Below are 17,675 nucleotides of genomic sequence, written 5' to 3'. Positions count from 1 at the left end.
AGAACACTTTTGGTGTCTCCAACTATTGACACCTCAATTAAACAAAGGAAAATTTAAGTGGCCGCCCTAGTGCGTTCTGCGTATATTCTACAGGAAATCACGGGTAATGCAAACATCGAGATTAGTCTCGGGGGGTTGACGCCGCCTTGTCAAAAGGCAAAATTTACTCGGAATCCTCGATCTCGCTGCGACGGCGAGCCTCAGCCTCCTCCTTCTCCTTCTTCTGCAGGAAGATCAGAGCGTTGATCTTGTCCTTGATGCTGTGCTCGGAGGTAACGGTCTGCTGGATCTGCTCACGGCCGATCAGGGTAGCCACGATGGAGGCACCGACGACGAAGGTCAGCACGAAACGGTACATGCCGTACCAGTGGGGAGCGCGGCCAGCGGCAGCAGCACGGGCATCGTTGTAGTACAGGAAGGTGAAAGCGAGGAACTGGCTGATCAGAGCGTACTCGACGGGGAACATCAGAGTAGGCCAGGCCACAGCGGGAGCGATCACGCCGGCGGCGTAGCGGCGGTAACCGAACTTGCCGCCGTAGCCAGCCCACTCAAGACCCCAGTGGATGGCACCGAGGAAAGAAAGGATCTAACCGTAAACGGCGATTAGCAAACCCGGTAACTGATTACTCAAAGAGACTAGACTCGGGACTACTCACAACGGCACCGTAGCCGATCTGGATGGGCTCGAGCATGTGCAGCATCAGCTCAGCACTCTGGCCGGAGAAGATCAGACCCTCACCGAGAGAGGCGGCACGGTTGATCTCGTAGGAGAGGAAGACGGTCTGCATAGAGGTGGCCAGGTAGGGGACGACACCAGCCATTCCGAGGTACATGGCCTCCTTGGGGACTCCGCTCAGGCTGAAAGTCTCCTTGATAACTTTCTATATTGGTGATGGGCAATTAGCATATGCAGAGCCTCACAAGCGAATGGAAATACGTACCGCCTCGGACTTCATACCCGCCATAACATCAATATCATCCTCATCGTGCTATCGTACCGGCAATTAGCCATTGAGTGCCTTTGCGCAATCACAAACCACGTGCCGTCTCTTACCTTGGCCGAAGAAGACGAGTAGCGCACAAGAGCGGTGGTAACAGGCTTGTGAGCGGCGAGCGCGAAGCTCGGCGAGGTGGAGGGACGGAGCAGAGTGCGGGCCGACGAGGTCATCTGGGCCTTGCAGATCTGGTTGCCCAGAGCGGAGCGAGCCACGGAGGCATTGGAGCTCGAGAAAGCGCGAAGCGCAGAGCGGGCAGCGGCGTTGCGGTACATGGCGGGGGAGTATACAGCTTTTCGTTGTCGTCGGGTTAGCAATTCGGAAGAGAAAAGCCTCGGGTATGGCCGGACAGCAGTGTCAACTCACCCAATTGGCCTTGAAAAAGCTGGACAGAAGTAGAAGAGTGGAGATTAAGGGTATACACCCGGAAAATGACTTGAGCACAAAGTCGACGGCGTGGGCTTTCCGGGAGGGAACAAATAAGAATATCCAGAAATGAAGTGACCGAGTGATGAGGTGTGGTCTGCTTTCGGGCGGACCGCAGCGACCCGAACTGCAAATTGTAGCTCGATGCAGGTATTTTGGCCTCAGGCTGCAATTATTGTTGCCTCAGGCCCTTGAACTTCAGTTTGGGGGCTGCTGCCCTAACCAAGTTGCCTACGTCACTCCTGGGGTAAACAACTGTGTACCAGTACAATACAGTATATTGCCATTGCCTCGTGCTTAATCGGCCTTGATAACGAAAACAACCAAAATACTTACCACTGGCCCCCAACTACTCACGTAGTGCCAAGTGTATTGTAGCGCGGGTACACTGTACATTTGAAATACTTTGGTGGTAGGCGGGAATGGTACCCGCCCTGGCGTATGAAGCTGTACCCCCGTTCGTACCGAGTACCTCCCATCATACAACTTGCGTAACAGATATCACCTCTCTTGATCCACGCAATCAGGGTCATTAACTTCAATGTTGGGCCTGAATACCCCAACACCATTCTGTCTCAATTTAGCGCTTGTGATTTCCTTACTCCCTTAATCGGACACCTAGTCATCTTAACCGTTTTCCGCTCTGCTTGGAGGGGAAAAGTTCCACCTCGGTATCGCGCGCTCCCATCCCGCTCAGTTGGATGGCTTGGATGTCCCCTATTACCCAGGGTTCTTGAAAGCAGCACTTATACTGCGTAAGAGCCCATTCAATGAAGAAGTTTCGCTCTTTACTTTCATTTGGATTGCCGCTGACTTGCCAACTGCTTTCAATTACAGACTATCATCAAACCTCAAGCCACCGACATCAGCCCTGGCCATAGAGCCCAACCACCAGGCCCGGTCAACGGCTGCACGCCGCCACGATGTTGGAGGGAGTGGTTGCTAACCTACTTAACCGGTTCCTGGGAATCTACGTCAAAAACTTCGATGCGACCCAGCTCAACATCGGAATCTGGTCAGGCGACGTCAAGCTACGGAATCTTGAACTGCGCCGCGAAGCGCTCGATCAGCTACGCCTCCCTCTCAACGTCGTCGAAGGCCACCTCGGAGAGCTTACACTATCCATCCCATGGTCAAATTTACGAGGCAAACCGGTGAAAGTCGACATTGAAGATGTCTTCCTGCTCGCGGCACCCAGAGAAGATGCGGATTACGATCCGGAGGAGGAAGAAAGGAGAGCGAATGTGCTGAAGATGGAACGAATTGAAAGCGCCGAGATTCTACGCGAGCGCAACGCGGAAGGCATGAGTCAAGAGGAACAGCGCCGGAACCAAAGCTTCACGCAGAGCATGATCACGGCCGTGGTGGACAACCTACAGATTTCCATCAAGAATGTGCATTTCCGCTACGAAGACTCTATTGCATCACCTGGGCATCCGTTTGCTGTCGGCGTGACACTCAAGGAATTGAGTGCCGTCAGCACAGACGGGGAATGGAACCCCACTTTCATTCAATCCGACTCCAGTGTCACACATAAACTGGCCGTCCTCGGTGCTCTCTCGGCTTATTGGAATACAGATGCCACTCTACTCGGAACAGGACGAGGATCTGATATCGGCGCAGAAGCCCAGGGAATCGGCCGTGCTGAGCTGATGGAAAAACTGAGAACTGCGATTGATGCCGACGAAGGAAACCAATTCATGTTGCGCCCCGTCAGTGGTCGTGCTGGGCTGGAGATGGACAAGTCAGGCACATATGATCGACCCGCAATCAAAGCACGGTTGCTCTTCGACGAGCTCGGGTTCGTTCTTGATGACAAACAATATCGCGACGCGTTGATGCTGGTGGATCTGTTCCACTATTTCATTCGCCATCAGGAATATAAGAAAATGCAGCCTAAGGCCTCACCAAAGGAAGATCCCCGGGCATGGATGAGGTTCGCAGGAGAAGCCGTTCTTAGCAAAATCCACGAACGCAACAGACGCTGGACCTGGGACTATATCAAGGAGCGCAGAGATGACCGCATCGCGTACATTGCCTTGTTCAAGAAAACGAAGAAGGAAGAAGCCCTCACGCCCGAAGAAACCAAGGAGATACAGAGATTGGAAGCAAAACTAAGTTATGAGGATATCCGATTCTGGCGCTCCCTTGCAAGGAACCAGCTACGAAAGGAAAATGTCGGGGTCAAAAAGCCCGCAGAACAACAATCATGGTCCGCTTGGCTCTGGGGCTCCAAGAAAGAGGAATCTGAGGAGACCGCCATGACCGAAGAACAGCGACAAGAGCTGTATAACGCTATCGACTGGGACGAAAAGAAAGCCATCGCAGAGAGTGTGGATGTGCCCCGGGAATGGGTTAAACTCCAGGTCAACTGGAGTCTTCGGGCTGGTAGCTTCACTCTCATCCAGGACCCTCACGGATCCGCCAATGAGGTCATGAAACTAGTGTTTGACAATTTCCGAGCTAAGGCACTTCAACGCCCTGATTCCTATCTCCTTGATCTTGACCTTGGAGGTCTGAAGATGTATGATGGCACCACTGCCGGGACTCTTTATCCCCAGATCGTCAAGGTCAAGGATTCTCCCCCTGAACCTAGCAAGGTTCAAGAGCTAGGCGAGGATGATGATGACCTTGCCTCCCAAACCAGCGCAGACGATCTTCAGGATGAGGATAGTTTGTTCCATCTGCAGCTGGAGAAGAACCCGCTCGAAAGCGATGCAGATACAGCGGTGAAGGTCAAGTTGAAGAGTATTGAGGTCATTTACAATCCTCGATTCCTCGTGGGAATTGTCCAGTTCTTTGAGCCACCCGAGCGACACATGGAGTCGATTGGTGCTCTCTTGGACACCGCAGGTGCCACTGTTGAAGGATTGCGGCAGCAAACCCGAGCCGGTCTTGAGTTTGCTTTGCAAGAGCACAAGAAGGTTGATGCGCAATTCGATATCCACGCGCCCTTGATTATTGTCCCAGAAAGTATCACACAACCAAGTTCACTTTGCTTGATTGTCGATGCCGGTCATGCCAGTGTCAACAGCGAGCTGGTCGATCGCCAAGCGATGCGAGATCTTCAGTCCAAGCAGAAACGACAGTACGAGGAGGAAGATTACAAGCAACTAGAGCATCTGCTGTACGATCGGTTCCTCATCAAACTGGACTCCACTCAGGTCCTCATCGGACCTGGCGTTGAAGCAACCAAAGCACAGCTCAACACCAATGTCGAGTCTAGGAATTTCCACATCATCGACCGGATCAATGTTGACTTTGCGCTGGAGATGTGTATCGTACCGAACGTAACACAGCTTACTCGAACACGCATCTCCGGTCATCTGCCAGAGCTTCACGCATCAATGTCAGACACCAAATACAAGGGGTTGATGAAATTGATTGATATTGCAATCCCGCAATTCGACGCGGAAAAGTCTGCCTCCGATCCAGCTGCCACAGCAGCAGCCAAGGAAGAAGCAGCCATAGCCACAAGAGCCAGATCAGCATCCTTCCAACCACCAGTCCAACGTGACCTTCCCGTTGTTGACGACGATGAGGATGACGTTGAAATGGACAGCGAACAGGCAAAGAAGAGTGTGGATACACCGGCCAATATCCATCGTCGAGACTTCGAATTCAAATTCACTGTTGGCCGTCTCCGTGGCTCACTCTTCCGTGCTGACCCCCATGACCCGCAACGAGATCAGTTGCTGGTTGAACTAGTTGCTGAAGGATTTGCGCTGGACTTCTACATGCGTCCCTATGACATGGTCGCCGAGGTCATTCTGAAGTCCTTGAGCGTGGATGATCACATTGAGGAGAATCCGGTCCCTGAATTCAAGAGAATCATATCTTCTAAAGGCTTCGATGCCGACGAAGACAAGGACCTGTTCCAGCTGAAGATGGTCCGGGTCAAACCCGAGTCCCCTGAGTTAGAGTCAACCTACGAAGGGGTTGCCATGAACCTTGATATATCAGTCTCGACTATCAATCTTGTCGTGACAAGGAAAACACTTCTCACGCTTCTGGACTTCATCCTCCTTACATTCACAAATCCTCAACAACCGACTGAACCCAACCCAGAAACAGACAAGGCCATTGAAGGAACAGCCACTGTGGAAGAACAGCCCGAGCAAGCTGGGAAGATTCGCATCAAGGCTAATCTCAAGAGTATTGCTCTCATTCTCAACAATGATGGAGTCCGCTTGGCTACCTTGAGTTTGAACACTGCCGACGTCGGTATTTTCCTCGTGGGCAAGTCAATGCTCATTCAGTCTCGGATAGGCAGTCTGACTTTGGTCGACGATGTCAACCTGGGTGCAGCCGAGGACTCTGATATCCGACGACTCCTGACCATAGAAGGAGATAATTTCGCGGACTTCAAGTACGAAACCTTCGACCCCGAGAGCGACACATACCCCGGCTATGATTCCGAGGTCTATCTACGGTCTGGTTCAATCAAGATCAATTTCCTGGAGGAGCCCTACCGGAAGATTATCAACTTCCTCGTCAAGTTTGGAAAGATGCAAGCCATCTTCAATGCAGCTCGCCAAGCCGCTGCCAACCAAGCCAACCAGCTTCAGGAAAATGCTTCACGTGTGCGGCTTGACATTATTGTGAAGACACCCATTGTAGTTTTCCCCCGTATTATGATGAATGATCGCCCTCGAGACACAATCACCGCTCATCTCGGTGAAATCTATGTCAAGAATGAATTTGTCCCTATGGATGAAGCAAAGGACAGCCCTGCTGTCAACGTCATCTCCACTGGTGTCCGCAATATTCGCCTTACCTCCAAATTCCATTTCGAAGATGGTACATCCGAGGAGCTGGAAATGATCCAGAAGGTGAACCTGGACTTTAGCATCTGCTATCTAGAGCATCAAGCAAACAACCCACGCCCAGACATGGAAATCGAGGGTTCTCTATCTCCCATTGGCCTTCGCATCTCCCAGAGCCAACTCAAGTTCTTGCTAGAGCTGTCAAAGTCGATACCGGGCGCGTTTGCCACAGATGCCGAACAGCAAGAGCTCGAGGCCATGGAGTCTTTGCCCTCGTCGGTGACTGAACCAACGAGGGAGGCTACCTCAAAGGCCGTCCAGGCACAAAATGGCCCGGGAGGAGCACCCGCTAATAGCGAAAACAAAGAAACTTGGGTACGACTTGATATGATCTTTAAGGTCGACAGTGTCGGTTTGGAGCTCATCCTAGCAAACGACGACCAGCCCGTCGGTAGCATAGAGGACTCCAGTTTGTCCAAGTTCTCTCTCAATGACACTCGAGTCAAGCTGCGCATGCTGACAGATGGTTCATTGGAGTCGGAGCTCCTCATTCATTCGTTCTCCATCCGCGATAGTCGCAAGCAAGACTCGAATAAGTTCAGAAACATCATGTCTTTGATCAACAACGATGTCCAGCAGCAGTTCATGGCTAGCATCTCCATGTCTGGAGGACCAGAGAAGCATCTCATTGCGATGCTGACTATTGACAGCCCTCGTATTATGTTTGCTTTGGATTACCTGTCTGCTTTGCAGTCATTCAGCCAGTCTGCATTTGCCTCCGAAGAACCAGTAGAGGCGGTGGAGGATGAGACCGAATCACCCGAGGACTCTGAATCAGGGTCCGATACTGGAAGCTCCGACAAGGCTATAACCGAGGCTTCTTCGGGCGATGCCACAGGAGCGGGCATGACCGTATCATTCCGGGTGAACCTTGTCGACGCTCAAGTGATCATGGTAGCCAACCCTGCCATTCCTCACTCCGAAGCTATCGTGCTTGGTACCAAGGAAGTTCTCATCTCCCATCAAAATGTGTCGACTCTACAGATTCAAAAAGTGGGCATGTTCCTTTGCCGCATGGATAAATTTGAGACATCTCGACTCCGGATTCTGGATGATTTCACACTTGAAATGTCCATTGATAGCCGAGCGCAGGATAAAGGTTCTGCTTTGACCTCCATTGAGGTGCACATTGAGCCTCTGGTGCTTCGCTTGTCTCTGCGTGATATCCTGATGGCAATCCAGATTGTCAACAAGGCATCTGAAATGAGGAATGGCCCGCAGATTGAGACCGGAGAGGTGAAGAAAATCACGGACACGAAAACAAACAGAGCGCGTTCTGCCAGCAAGACATCATCTACTATTGCTAAGAGAGCCCGTCGCCTGAGTCAAGGAGTTGGGAACCTGGATAAGTCAACTGCGCCACAAAGTTCAGTTGTCCTCAAACGTGAAGAGCTGTCTGCCAAGATTGACGGGGTTAGAGTTATTCTTATTGGTGACCTACACGATCTACCTTTGCTCGATTGGAGCGTTAAGAAATTCAATGTCGATGTGCGCGACTGGTCATCAACGCTGAATGCCGATACCAACTTCGAAACATTCTTGAATGTGTACAACTTCTCGAAGTCGGCCTGGGAGCCGTTGATTGAGCCCTGGCAGCTGGGATTCCACATGGCCAAGGAGATCAACCCGGATGTTTTCTCTTTCGATGTGTATTCGCACAAGACAATGGAGCTTACCGTAACATCCGCCACGATTGCGCTCGCATCCAAATCATTCCAGTTCCTCTCTACGGATCAGGATGTCCTCTCCAAGCCAAGAGGCGCCGATGCCCCATACAGAATCCGCAACTACACTGGATTTGACCTCAGAGTTTGGGCCGATGTCAGCGGAGGAGGGGAAGGTCCAGCGGCAAAACTTACTGATGGCGAAGAATCACCATGGCGATTTGAAGATTCCACCGCTGTCCGTGAAACGCTGACACCAGAAGGCCTCGGTGGAGTGGTTGGTGTCAAATTGGAAGGCAGTGGCTTCGATAGTATCAGTCGCATTCCTGTCGTGCGCGAGGGCGAGACCATCTACGCTCTGAAGCCGAAGCAAGAAAATGTTCTTCATCGGCTACTCGTGGAAGTCAAACTGGGGCCTGATAATGTCAAGTACATCACATTCCGTTCGCCGCTTCTTATCGAGAACAACACCCAAATTCCCGTGGAATTGGGCGTTTTCAGCCCCGGAGAAGGCCACCTGTTGAAGATAGAGAAGATTTTGCCTGGCGATGCACGACCAGCTCCCGTTGGATCAGCATATCTCCATTCTATCGTTGTTCGTCCCGATCAAGGCTTCGGATATGACTGGTCGCATGAGCGACTGTTCTGGAAGGATCTCATCAAGCGACCCACACGCACTGTCAAGTGCGTTAGCGAAAGTGGACAGCAGTCCCCTCCTTTCTATTTCCAGGTCAACGCAACGTTTGATAGCAAAGATTCGCTTACGGGCGTGTATCCCTACATGAGAGTCCGAATCTTCGCTCCCGTGGAGATTCAGAACCTGTTGCCCTACGATTTCAAGTACCGCATCTACGACAAGAACACTAAGAAGGATTGGACGAACTTCTTGAGGAAGGGCGGCGTCAGTCCGGTCCATGTTGTGGAGCTGTCCCACTTACTGTTGCTCAGCATTGATCTTCAAGATACGGTCTTCCGCCAGAGCGAGTTTGCTATCGTCAACGGCAATGCTCAAGACTACCGCAGAGAGCATACCTTGTCTCTTAAGGATGACCGGGGTCTTCAACTGAAGTTACAACTTCATTACTTCAACGTCCCCAACAGCGGTGGTGCTTTCAAGGTTTCTGTGTACAGCCCATACCTTATCTTGAACAAGACTGGCCTTCCTATGGACATTCAAAGCAAAGCATTCCTTCAGTCTGCGAGAAATGCTGCTGGTCAAGGACTCAGAGCCGATACGAGAGATGAGGGCCGTGCACTTCCGTACATGTACTCTTATGCCAATGAGGATCAACGAAACCGATCTATCCTGAAGGTCAGCGATTCTGCATGGAGCAAGCCGCAGAGTTTCGAGGCTATTGGCAGTACCTTTGAGGTCGTCTTCCCCGATCGCCAAGGCAGATCTGAGTTCCACTCCGGAGTGTCTGTTGCCGAAGGCGAAGGCAAGTATAAGCTGACCAAGGTGGTCACTCTGGCCCCACGTTTCATCCTAAAGAGCAAGCTCAACGAAGATATTCTCGTACGCGAGCCAGGATCATCCAACGTGCTGCAGGTCCAAAACGGGCAGTTGGTACCACTTCATTTCCTTCGTCAAGTACAAGAGAAGCAACTGTGTCTCTGCTTCCCGGGTGTCAACAACCAATGGTCTTCTCCGTTCAACATCGCAGATGTGGGAACTGTGCACGTTAAACTGGCCAAGGCGAATCAGCGGCAGAAGCTGATCAAGGTTGATATCATCTTGGAAGGAGCAACTCTTTTCTTGCACTTCAGCGTCGAGTCTCGCAATTGGCCTTTCTCCATGCGCAATGAAAGCGATATGGAATTCATTTTCTACCAAGCCAATCCCAACGTGGAAGATGATGATGAAGACGACCAGGCTAGCGGCTGGAGGCCGATCCGATACCGAATTCCCGCGCGAAGTATCATGCCGTATGCATGGGACTACCCGGCGACGAAGAACAAGTCGCTCGTGTTGACCTGTCAGGGCAAAGAGCGTCATATCAAACTTGCTGAGATAGGAAACCTGATCCCAATGCGGATTCCACCTTCGCAGCCTGGCGGATACCAGAAGATCATTGACATCAACATAGCTGCCGATGGTCCCACCCAGACTCTCGTGCTGTCCAATTTCAAGCCGTCGAAGAGTATGTACAAGCAACAAAGAGGACAATCCTCCCAGACCGGCATGAGCACTGGATTCGAGGTCAAGGAAATGAATTCGGATGTCAACTTCAAGGCCCAACTTCGCCTAGGTGGCATTGGAATCTCATTGATCAACCAGAACCTGAAGGAGCTGCTGTATCTCACATTCCGTGAGATTGAGATCAAGTTCAGGGAGTCGAGATTGTACCAGACTCTGAACACAACGATCAAGTGGATCCAGATCGATAACCAGCTCTACGGTGGTATTTTCCCCATCTTGCTTTACCCTAGTGTTGTTCCGAAGACTGGTAAGGAGATGGAAGCACACCCGATCTTCCATGCAATGGTTACACGGGTCAAGGACGACTCGTACGGTGTTCTCTATATCAAGTACGCGACCTTGCTATTGCAGCAAATGACGCTCGAACTGGATGAGGACTTCGTCTTTGCTATGCTTGACTTTGTCAAGATTCCAGGTGCTTCGTGGGCTGAGGAGCAAGAGGGTAAACTGTGCGATGAAGACCTCAACATTCCAGAGCCCCAGCAGGCAGACAATGGTCAGGATGTGTACTTCGAGCTCCTTCATCTTCAGCCCATGCAGATGGATATTTCTTTCATGCGTACCGAACGCGTCAACGTGGAAGATGCTATGCAGCCCTCCAACCCGTTGATGTTCTTTGTCAACGTCATGACAATGTCGATGGGTAATGTCAATGATGCACCTGTCCGACTCAATGCTCTGATGCTCGAAAATGCCCGTGTCTCTTTCCCTAGCCTGGTCGGCAATGTCCGTGCTCACTACACTCAAGAATTCCTCCGCCAGATCCATATCATTCTCGGTTCGGCCGACTTCTTGGGTAACCCTGTCGGTTTGTTCAACAACGTCAGCTCTGGTGTTGCCGCCATCTTCTATGAGCCATATCAGGGTCTGGTCATGACCGATCGTCCTCAGGAGCTGGGTATTGGTATCGCAAAGGGTGCCACAAGCTTCGTCAAGAAGTCCGTCTTCGGATTCTCGGACAGTATGGCCAAGCTCACGGGAAGTATGTCCAAGGGTCTCGCGGCAGCTACCCTTGATAAGGAGTTCCAAACCCAGCGCCGGATGTCCAAGGTGCGCAACCGCCCCAAGCATGCGCTGTATGGAATCACGGCTGGTGGCAATGCATTTGCAACTAGTCTAGCAAGCGGTATCGGTGGCTTGGCACGTCATCCACTGCAAGGTGCCGAGAAAGAAGGTATCCAAGGGTTCTTCAAGGGTGTTGGAAAGGGTGTGCTTGGATTGGCTACCAAGCCAGCAATCGGTGCATTCGATCTTGCCTCCAGTAAGTCGAACTATTTCTCTCCCTGGTAATCATAACTAACGATTTCCTACTAGATCTGGCAGAAGGTGTTCGCAACACCACTACCGTTTTCGATGCTGAAGGTCTCGATCGTGTTCGACTCACTCGCTTCATTGGCACCGACGGCATCGTGCGCCCGTACTCGCAGCGTGAAGCTCTCGGGCAGTTTTGGCTGAAGACCACGGACGACGGCAAATACTTCAATGAGGACTACATTGCCCACCTTGAGCTTCCTGGTCGAGACATGTTGGTCTTGTTGACGTACGCACGTATCATGCTAGTGCGCACAAAGAAGCTGTCTACTGAGTGGGATATCCGTCTCACGGATATTCAGACCATCTCCAAGGAGCGCACGGGAATGAGTATCACCCTCAAGGGTGGTGCCAATGGACCGTTCATTCCTGTCCAAGACGAAAGCTCACGGAACTGGCTGTATAGACAGATTGCTGTTGGTAAGTGGTCACCAGATCATGCTACATAGTGTCATATGCTAACGGATCCCCTTTTCCAGCGGTCAATGCTTTCAATGAGAAGTATAATGCCAGGGGATAAAGAGGAAGAGGCCCCTGGGTTCTTAATGATGTCATGAGATGGACTACTTTCATTTTTGGGACGGGGATTATCAAAATTCACAGAGCATATGAACGGTAAATTGCTCTCGGTTTCTCAGCTTGTTCCATTCACGTACATAATTTGCCTAATTTTGTCCTGGCCCATTTTGGTGGCCTTTCTACTGCTTCTCCTTTCCGTATACTGCGTCAGGCAGTCTAGTTTTTGTGCAATTCCATGATTCGTTTAATAGAGCTCAATCGGACAATTTTAGCTTCTAGAATGGACTTACCTTTGCAATGTATCTCTTCCTAATTCAAGAACCGGAACAATGGGCCATTGCTTAATTCGAATGATATCAAATGGCTTTAGATTCCTCTAAATCAGACATCAAAGCAAATCATATGTGCCTTCTACCTCAACGCCAGACAACTCCAAGCAAAAGAAACCTGAAATCTCAAGCCAACCATCTCAGACGGATACGGGTCAAGGAACAGCCCTCTCCGGCCCCATTTGTTGAGCCGTGTTCTTGATCGTATGAAGGAACATAGACGGGAAGCAATGTCTACCATAACGATCCTCAGATAGCTAGAACAGAGAAATCAGCAAATTGTTCCTAATCCCAAACCAGCAGGAAAAAAAAATGTACTCACCACTCTCCCACCTTCATGCTCCGCAGTCCTGTACCCCAGCCAACGTCTGTACAAATCCTCCGCGCTATGCGTCGTAAACATATACGAGAGCCGGTACATAATATGATCAAACCTATGATCAAAGTTCCAAATACTGACAGGAGCCCCATTAACATTCTCCGGCGGACCAGGGTTGTAGATACGCGCCAGTTCCTTCGGCGTCCACTGTCCATCCGCATAGATAGGATGAGGAACATACACAGCCTTGAGACCATGGAACAAAGCCCACGATGCACCCGTCATCTCCGACGCAAGACCAAGGCCCTTCGTCGCCTGCGCGTGGTGGATCAGATCGAGCAAACGCTTGGAATACCGGCCCATCGTGATGACCGCGGCTCGCCGCGGCGTGTCCGCCCCATTCCTGAAGTTCCAGATCTTGTCCGGGAATGTCCACTGCGTACCTTGTGGGTTGAAGATTGGCAGGAACGTTATGAAATCTGCTTCTTCGCCTACGCCCCAGGTGTAGTTGTCTTGCTCCGGGTATGGCACTGGCGGGTCTGGGCCCAGTGGTCTGATCCCGGTGCCGGATACTGGGCCCCAGATTGTGCGGTTGGATCGGTCAGATAGGCTTTCGTGTACCATTTGTGTGAATTCGCTCCAGTTGCCGTGTGCGCCGGGGGTGTAGAAGTAGGCGTTGCGTTCCCAGAGGTATTTGCGGGGTTGTTGGCGTGCGAATGAGACGGCGCGGTCTAGGAAGTGGTAGATGTGTCCTGTGTGTCGACCGTCCATTTCTAGTTGCCAATAGTAGTCGAAGTGGGGATACAGCTGGGAGAAGATTTGCAGAGGTTGGTGGTGTTGGAGTTGGGGACTGTGAGTGCTGTTAGTTAAGAGTGTCTTGAACATCAGTCGGTCAAGGGTTGATTCACCTGTGTTCCTCTATCTTGGGATACCAAGCTTCCAAGAGTTTGTTATTGAAGAAAAGAGCCATATTCCTGAATTCCTTGGGGATGAAATTCCGGAGCCGGTTGATGGTCTTGATATCAGAGAATATGGGCATCTCGTTTTCCTTGACATGACACAGGAGATAAATCTGATATTCTCCTCCAGTATGTAAGGAAAGTTCCATAATCAATGCCCGAAGGTATTCACTATGGTGAGGCTTCCAATTGAGCCCATGCCACGCCCGAATCAGCAAAGCCGAGCGAGGTTGGTACTGCTTCACACCTGTAGCACGCACAGGCGGCTCCCATGATTTGTGAGGATCCTGGGGAAGATCAAAAGCCAGTGGACTCTGACTTGAAGAGTTTATAGTCTCAGTCGACTCGTACCTGTCTGCGTTCCTTTCCAGGCAGAGGTTTTGCAACATGTGCCAATCAACATCGCACCACGGTACCGCGGGAGGACGCATGAAGCCCGGCACCTCGTCCTCGCCAACATCGTCATACCCATATGCCCCAAAGCGGGAGTACCGGTCGGTGCAAACGTTCCCGTCTAGATCCAATGCCTCGTATGATCCGAATCGCGGTGCTGGGAACCCGGCTTGTTGGCCCTTGTAGACTTGAACCATATCTTCCGCAGACCTGCGGTTGAGGTCACGGCCCCTAGGGCCAAGGCAGGGCTGGAACTTTCCATGAAACTTCTTCCTCCATTCTCGGCTGTTGTATGCCGGGTATGGATCGTAGATAAGTGGGACTGGATGCGAGGCGTCGGGAGACTCGGTACTAGTTAGGGTTAAGGTACCGCCCTCATAGAACCGCTTGTCTCTAATATAAGGATTATTTTTAGCATAATCTTGATATAAGTACACTCATAAGGTACTTAGAATAGGTACCGACCTCCGATCATGTGCTATGCCCAACGCATCTGGCGCAGGTGAGTCGTCGCCTGCTACCTTGTCCCACACACCAACGGTCCCATGATACTGACCAGGCCGAAGGACGGGACGATGTAACGCAGCATAGACAGTCTGGATAATATTTGTCTCCGGGTATCCAAAGAGATATGAGCTAGTCTGGAGAACAGTGAGCAGGCAGGTAAAGTACCCCAACCAGCGCAACCAGGTCCACCGGCGATCCCATATGGTGATAGAAGACCTAGTGTAAAATGAAGACTGCGTCGTATTTCTTGTGAGAAATTTCATAGCGAGCGACAGTTAAGTAACCGGGTGGACGGTGGCATTCTTTGGCTTTGAAAAGCCACCGGATGTGCGTGGTGTGCGTGATAAAGATCGAAAGAGAGGTGTAGGGGTGAGCAATCAGATAATATGGACAGACCAAGCGTATATGAGAAGAAGGCTGGATCTGTTTAACGGTAATATCTACGAGACTGGAGCATTTGATAGGGTTTAGGGGCCTACGATGTCATCACTACGCGGTGTTGACTGCATCTCCGACTAACATTTGGGTAATGACACTCTGGAATCCAACCTGATAGATATGACAGAAAATTGGCAGGAGTTGCACAAGCCGAAATAGTTATATGTTGGGTAGTGCCTGGAGTAATCTGCTATTCTACTGTGTGATTGTCATACCATGTAACACGCCGGATATACGAGTGCTTTGTTAATAGTATTAGATCTGGATTTTCTAGGATTTCCTATCCCGCAGCTGTGCTAAACGTACTTCTTTGAAAAAGAGTTCAGCATGGTAGCAGAAGTTCCACAATTTCCCATTTGAGGAGCAGATATCAGCCCTATTAGACAAGTATTGAATTCTATCAAAGGAACAATATATGGTACAGGTGTACCTATCACAGAATGAACATATCACTCACCTATTATGTACATTATTTTATGGTCCCGCGTAGTAGGGCAAATTCATGTAGCAGGAAGTCAACAGAAGCTGTGTAATAGGGATCGTACAATTAATCTGGAACTGAATTTTCTAGTCTCCCTCTCTCTGTGTGTGTTGCTTTACATTGCGATGCAATGTAACTCCAACGTAGCTCTACTGGTGTTGTCTATGACAGATTCGATGTTTTGATACTCGGTCCTGTATGTTGAAAGGGCAGTATGGAGGCAGCCGTTATCATCTTGCCTTTTCTCATTTGCTATTTTCTCTCCTTGCTCTTCCTGAAGTATTGCCATTGGTAGGGGCCTTCGATGGATCGACGCAGACAGTTACTCATCCTGCCACTATTCGTTTGGCGTGTGGCCTAAGCTCTATCGACCCATGCGGACGAGTCAGACAGACATGGTTTTTTATCGCAGCATGCAGTATTTTATTCCCTGATGCCTATTTACATATGGCTGTGGATCCATTCATCCTCCGCCAGCTCCTTAGCGGAGCTACGTTTGCCAGGTTCCCACTGCAGCATTTTGCGCATGAAACGCAAGAAAGCCTCTCTCTCCACACTCCCCTCGAGGGTAGTTTCCCTTTCCTCAAGCGGAATCTGATCGGTCAATAAATCAGGAGCGAGAAAATCACCTAGAATCACCAAGTCAGTTGGTTCAGATGCCAAAAGGGTTACTAGATATTGCAAAATAAGAAACTTGCTTGCCTTCGCTTGAAAAGAACCTGTCTCTAAGCTCCCCTTGGGTAAGAAGGCTGAAAGGCGGAGGACCAAGAAGATTGATCATCTCGGCCAGATGTGCTCGACTCCGATACCTCTCAGATTCGGGGTCTAAACCTGTGAACAAGGAACCGCCCTCGTACAAGTCCCAAATCTAAGACACAGCTGTCAGCCATTTCGAATCACAATCATGCCGTTTATCTTACCATGCATCCCACATTTCATATATCTGCACTATATGTCCAAGGAATCCCCAGGATCACTTCCGGTGCTCGATAGATCATGGGTTGAACAAATACCGAGTGATACTGACCGACCATGGCCGAACCAAAATCGCAAAGAACTGGGGCACCGGGTCGCTTGGGTACTTTGAGTTCCTGTGACGTGTAGATTATTCTCCCGTCTTTGTCTACCTCCTTCCTCGGCACAGGGTGTTGAAGTTCAGACTCCTCGAAGTCAGTGAAGACTGAATCATCCCTGATGCCGAACATGATATTATCGGCCTTGATATCTGGTTGAAAGATAATAAGCGAATGAAAGTAGGCGAGACATGGTCTATCAACCAGTGTGTGCAATCTGACACTCTGTATGAAGATAATCCAATGCTAAAAAGAGACGATGAAGGACGACTGCGATGACTGGCGATGGTAGCCGCTCTACTGGGTTGCGGCGTAAGAAAGCCAAAACACACTCCCATAACGGGGGGTGCACAAGGCATCAATGCTTGTCTTGAGGCCCGTCGATGTAGAATGTATCAAGTAACGTTCTTATAACGTTGCGACCAGGATGGGCGGTTGGGGATTGCTCCATACGTCTGTACATATTAACCTCGTTATCCACATGCTGGCCCATGGATGCAGCCTGGACGAATATTTTGAGCATGACATAACGTCGTTCACTATGATGAAGTGTATAAGTATCTCCAATTAGCCATCCTTGAAGATCATGAGGAATCTCACTTCATGTCTCGCGCAAGCCACGCAGTTGATGTAGATCCAAATCCCAATTTGCCGATGACTTGGTATCGCTCCTTGATGACTTCTCCTATTCGAGTTGGATAATACTGCGAGGCAGTATAATATGGGAGAGTCTCCTCTTCAATCTTTTGCCTCTCGGGTATCCGAACGAAGTTCGGGTTGGAGAAGTCAAGAGGATTCCATCTCCGTCCTAGCTGGGGCAAAGATCGCAGAAGCGACGAGAACATGTTACAACTCTGTCGCGGCAAATTGTAAACGGAAGAAATAGCGAAATAAATCTGAATATGTGTAGACTTGAGCGTCTTACAGATGTTTTGGTCGTGAAGAGACGCCAGGGGTGATGTAGAATATCACCAAGTCAGGTGATTGTGCCCCTGGAAGAGTCGAAATTTCGCAACGGCCCATGTAAGCAAAAAATCTGGGAGTGGAAGAACGGTGCCTCGTTCTGGCAAGCCAGAGTCACTAAAGGGACAAGACGGGATGTGACCGGGTGCCACACCCTACCAGAAGAGCTCATGCTTTAGGGAGACCGAGGAATATATACGAACGGTCATTAATCACATTGTTATTTTATTAGGACTTGTCTAATCAGAGAGCCAATGAGATCCCCCCTGCCA

General features: G+C 50.3%; 4 protein-coding genes across 4 annotated transcripts; 1 reads left to right on the top strand and 3 right to left on the bottom strand.

The window, feature by feature from the left end:
- Nucleotides 1-163: 163 nt before the first annotated feature.
- Nucleotides 164-1,270, bottom strand: N7519_004252 (DUF3429 domain-containing protein; the record flags this gene model as incomplete). Its single annotated transcript, XM_057291028.1, has 4 exons — nucleotides 164-586; nucleotides 657-881; nucleotides 942-989; nucleotides 1,055-1,270. The coding sequence occupies 4 exons, from the start codon at nucleotides 1,268-1,270 to the stop codon at nucleotides 164-166; spliced, it is 912 nt and encodes a 303-aa protein (XP_057152230.1).
- Nucleotides 1,271-2,344: 1,074 nt separating this feature from the next.
- N7519_004251 (membrane morphogenesis protein VPS13) lies at nucleotides 2,345-11,942 on the top strand (the record flags this gene model as incomplete). Its single annotated transcript, XM_057291027.1, has 3 exons — nucleotides 2,345-11,372; nucleotides 11,426-11,842; nucleotides 11,902-11,942. 3 exons carry the CDS (start codon nucleotides 2,345-2,347, stop codon nucleotides 11,940-11,942), a joined length of 9,486 nt encoding a protein of 3,161 aa, XP_057152229.1.
- Nucleotides 11,943-12,425: 483 nt separating this feature from the next.
- On the bottom strand, nucleotides 12,426-14,711 carry N7519_004250 (DUF3405 domain-containing protein; the record flags this gene model as incomplete). Its single annotated transcript, XM_057291026.1, has 4 exons — nucleotides 12,426-12,527; nucleotides 12,593-13,439; nucleotides 13,498-14,334; nucleotides 14,407-14,711. The coding sequence occupies 4 exons, from the start codon at nucleotides 14,709-14,711 to the stop codon at nucleotides 12,426-12,428; spliced, it is 2,091 nt and encodes a 696-aa protein (XP_057152228.1).
- A 1,097-nt stretch (nucleotides 14,712-15,808) lies between these two features.
- Nucleotides 15,809-17,285, bottom strand: N7519_004249 (uncharacterized protein; the record flags this gene model as incomplete). Its single annotated transcript, XM_057291025.1, has 4 exons — nucleotides 15,809-15,996; nucleotides 16,395-16,592; nucleotides 16,894-16,979; nucleotides 17,041-17,285. The coding sequence occupies 4 exons, from the start codon at nucleotides 17,283-17,285 to the stop codon at nucleotides 15,809-15,811; spliced, it is 717 nt and encodes a 238-aa protein (XP_057152227.1).
- Nucleotides 17,286-17,675: the final 390 nt, after the last annotated feature.

The sequence above is a fragment of the Penicillium mononematosum genome (assembly GCF_028829835.1).
Source record: "Penicillium mononematosum strain IBT 11891 chromosome Unknown utg000002l:1.0-8112719.0:1.0-8118358.0, whole genome shotgun sequence".
NCBI lineage: Eukaryota > Fungi > Ascomycota > Eurotiomycetes > Eurotiales > Aspergillaceae > Penicillium > Penicillium mononematosum.
The sequence above is the reverse complement of the archived record's forward strand: the minus strand, read 5'-3'. Positions and strand labels throughout refer to the sequence as shown.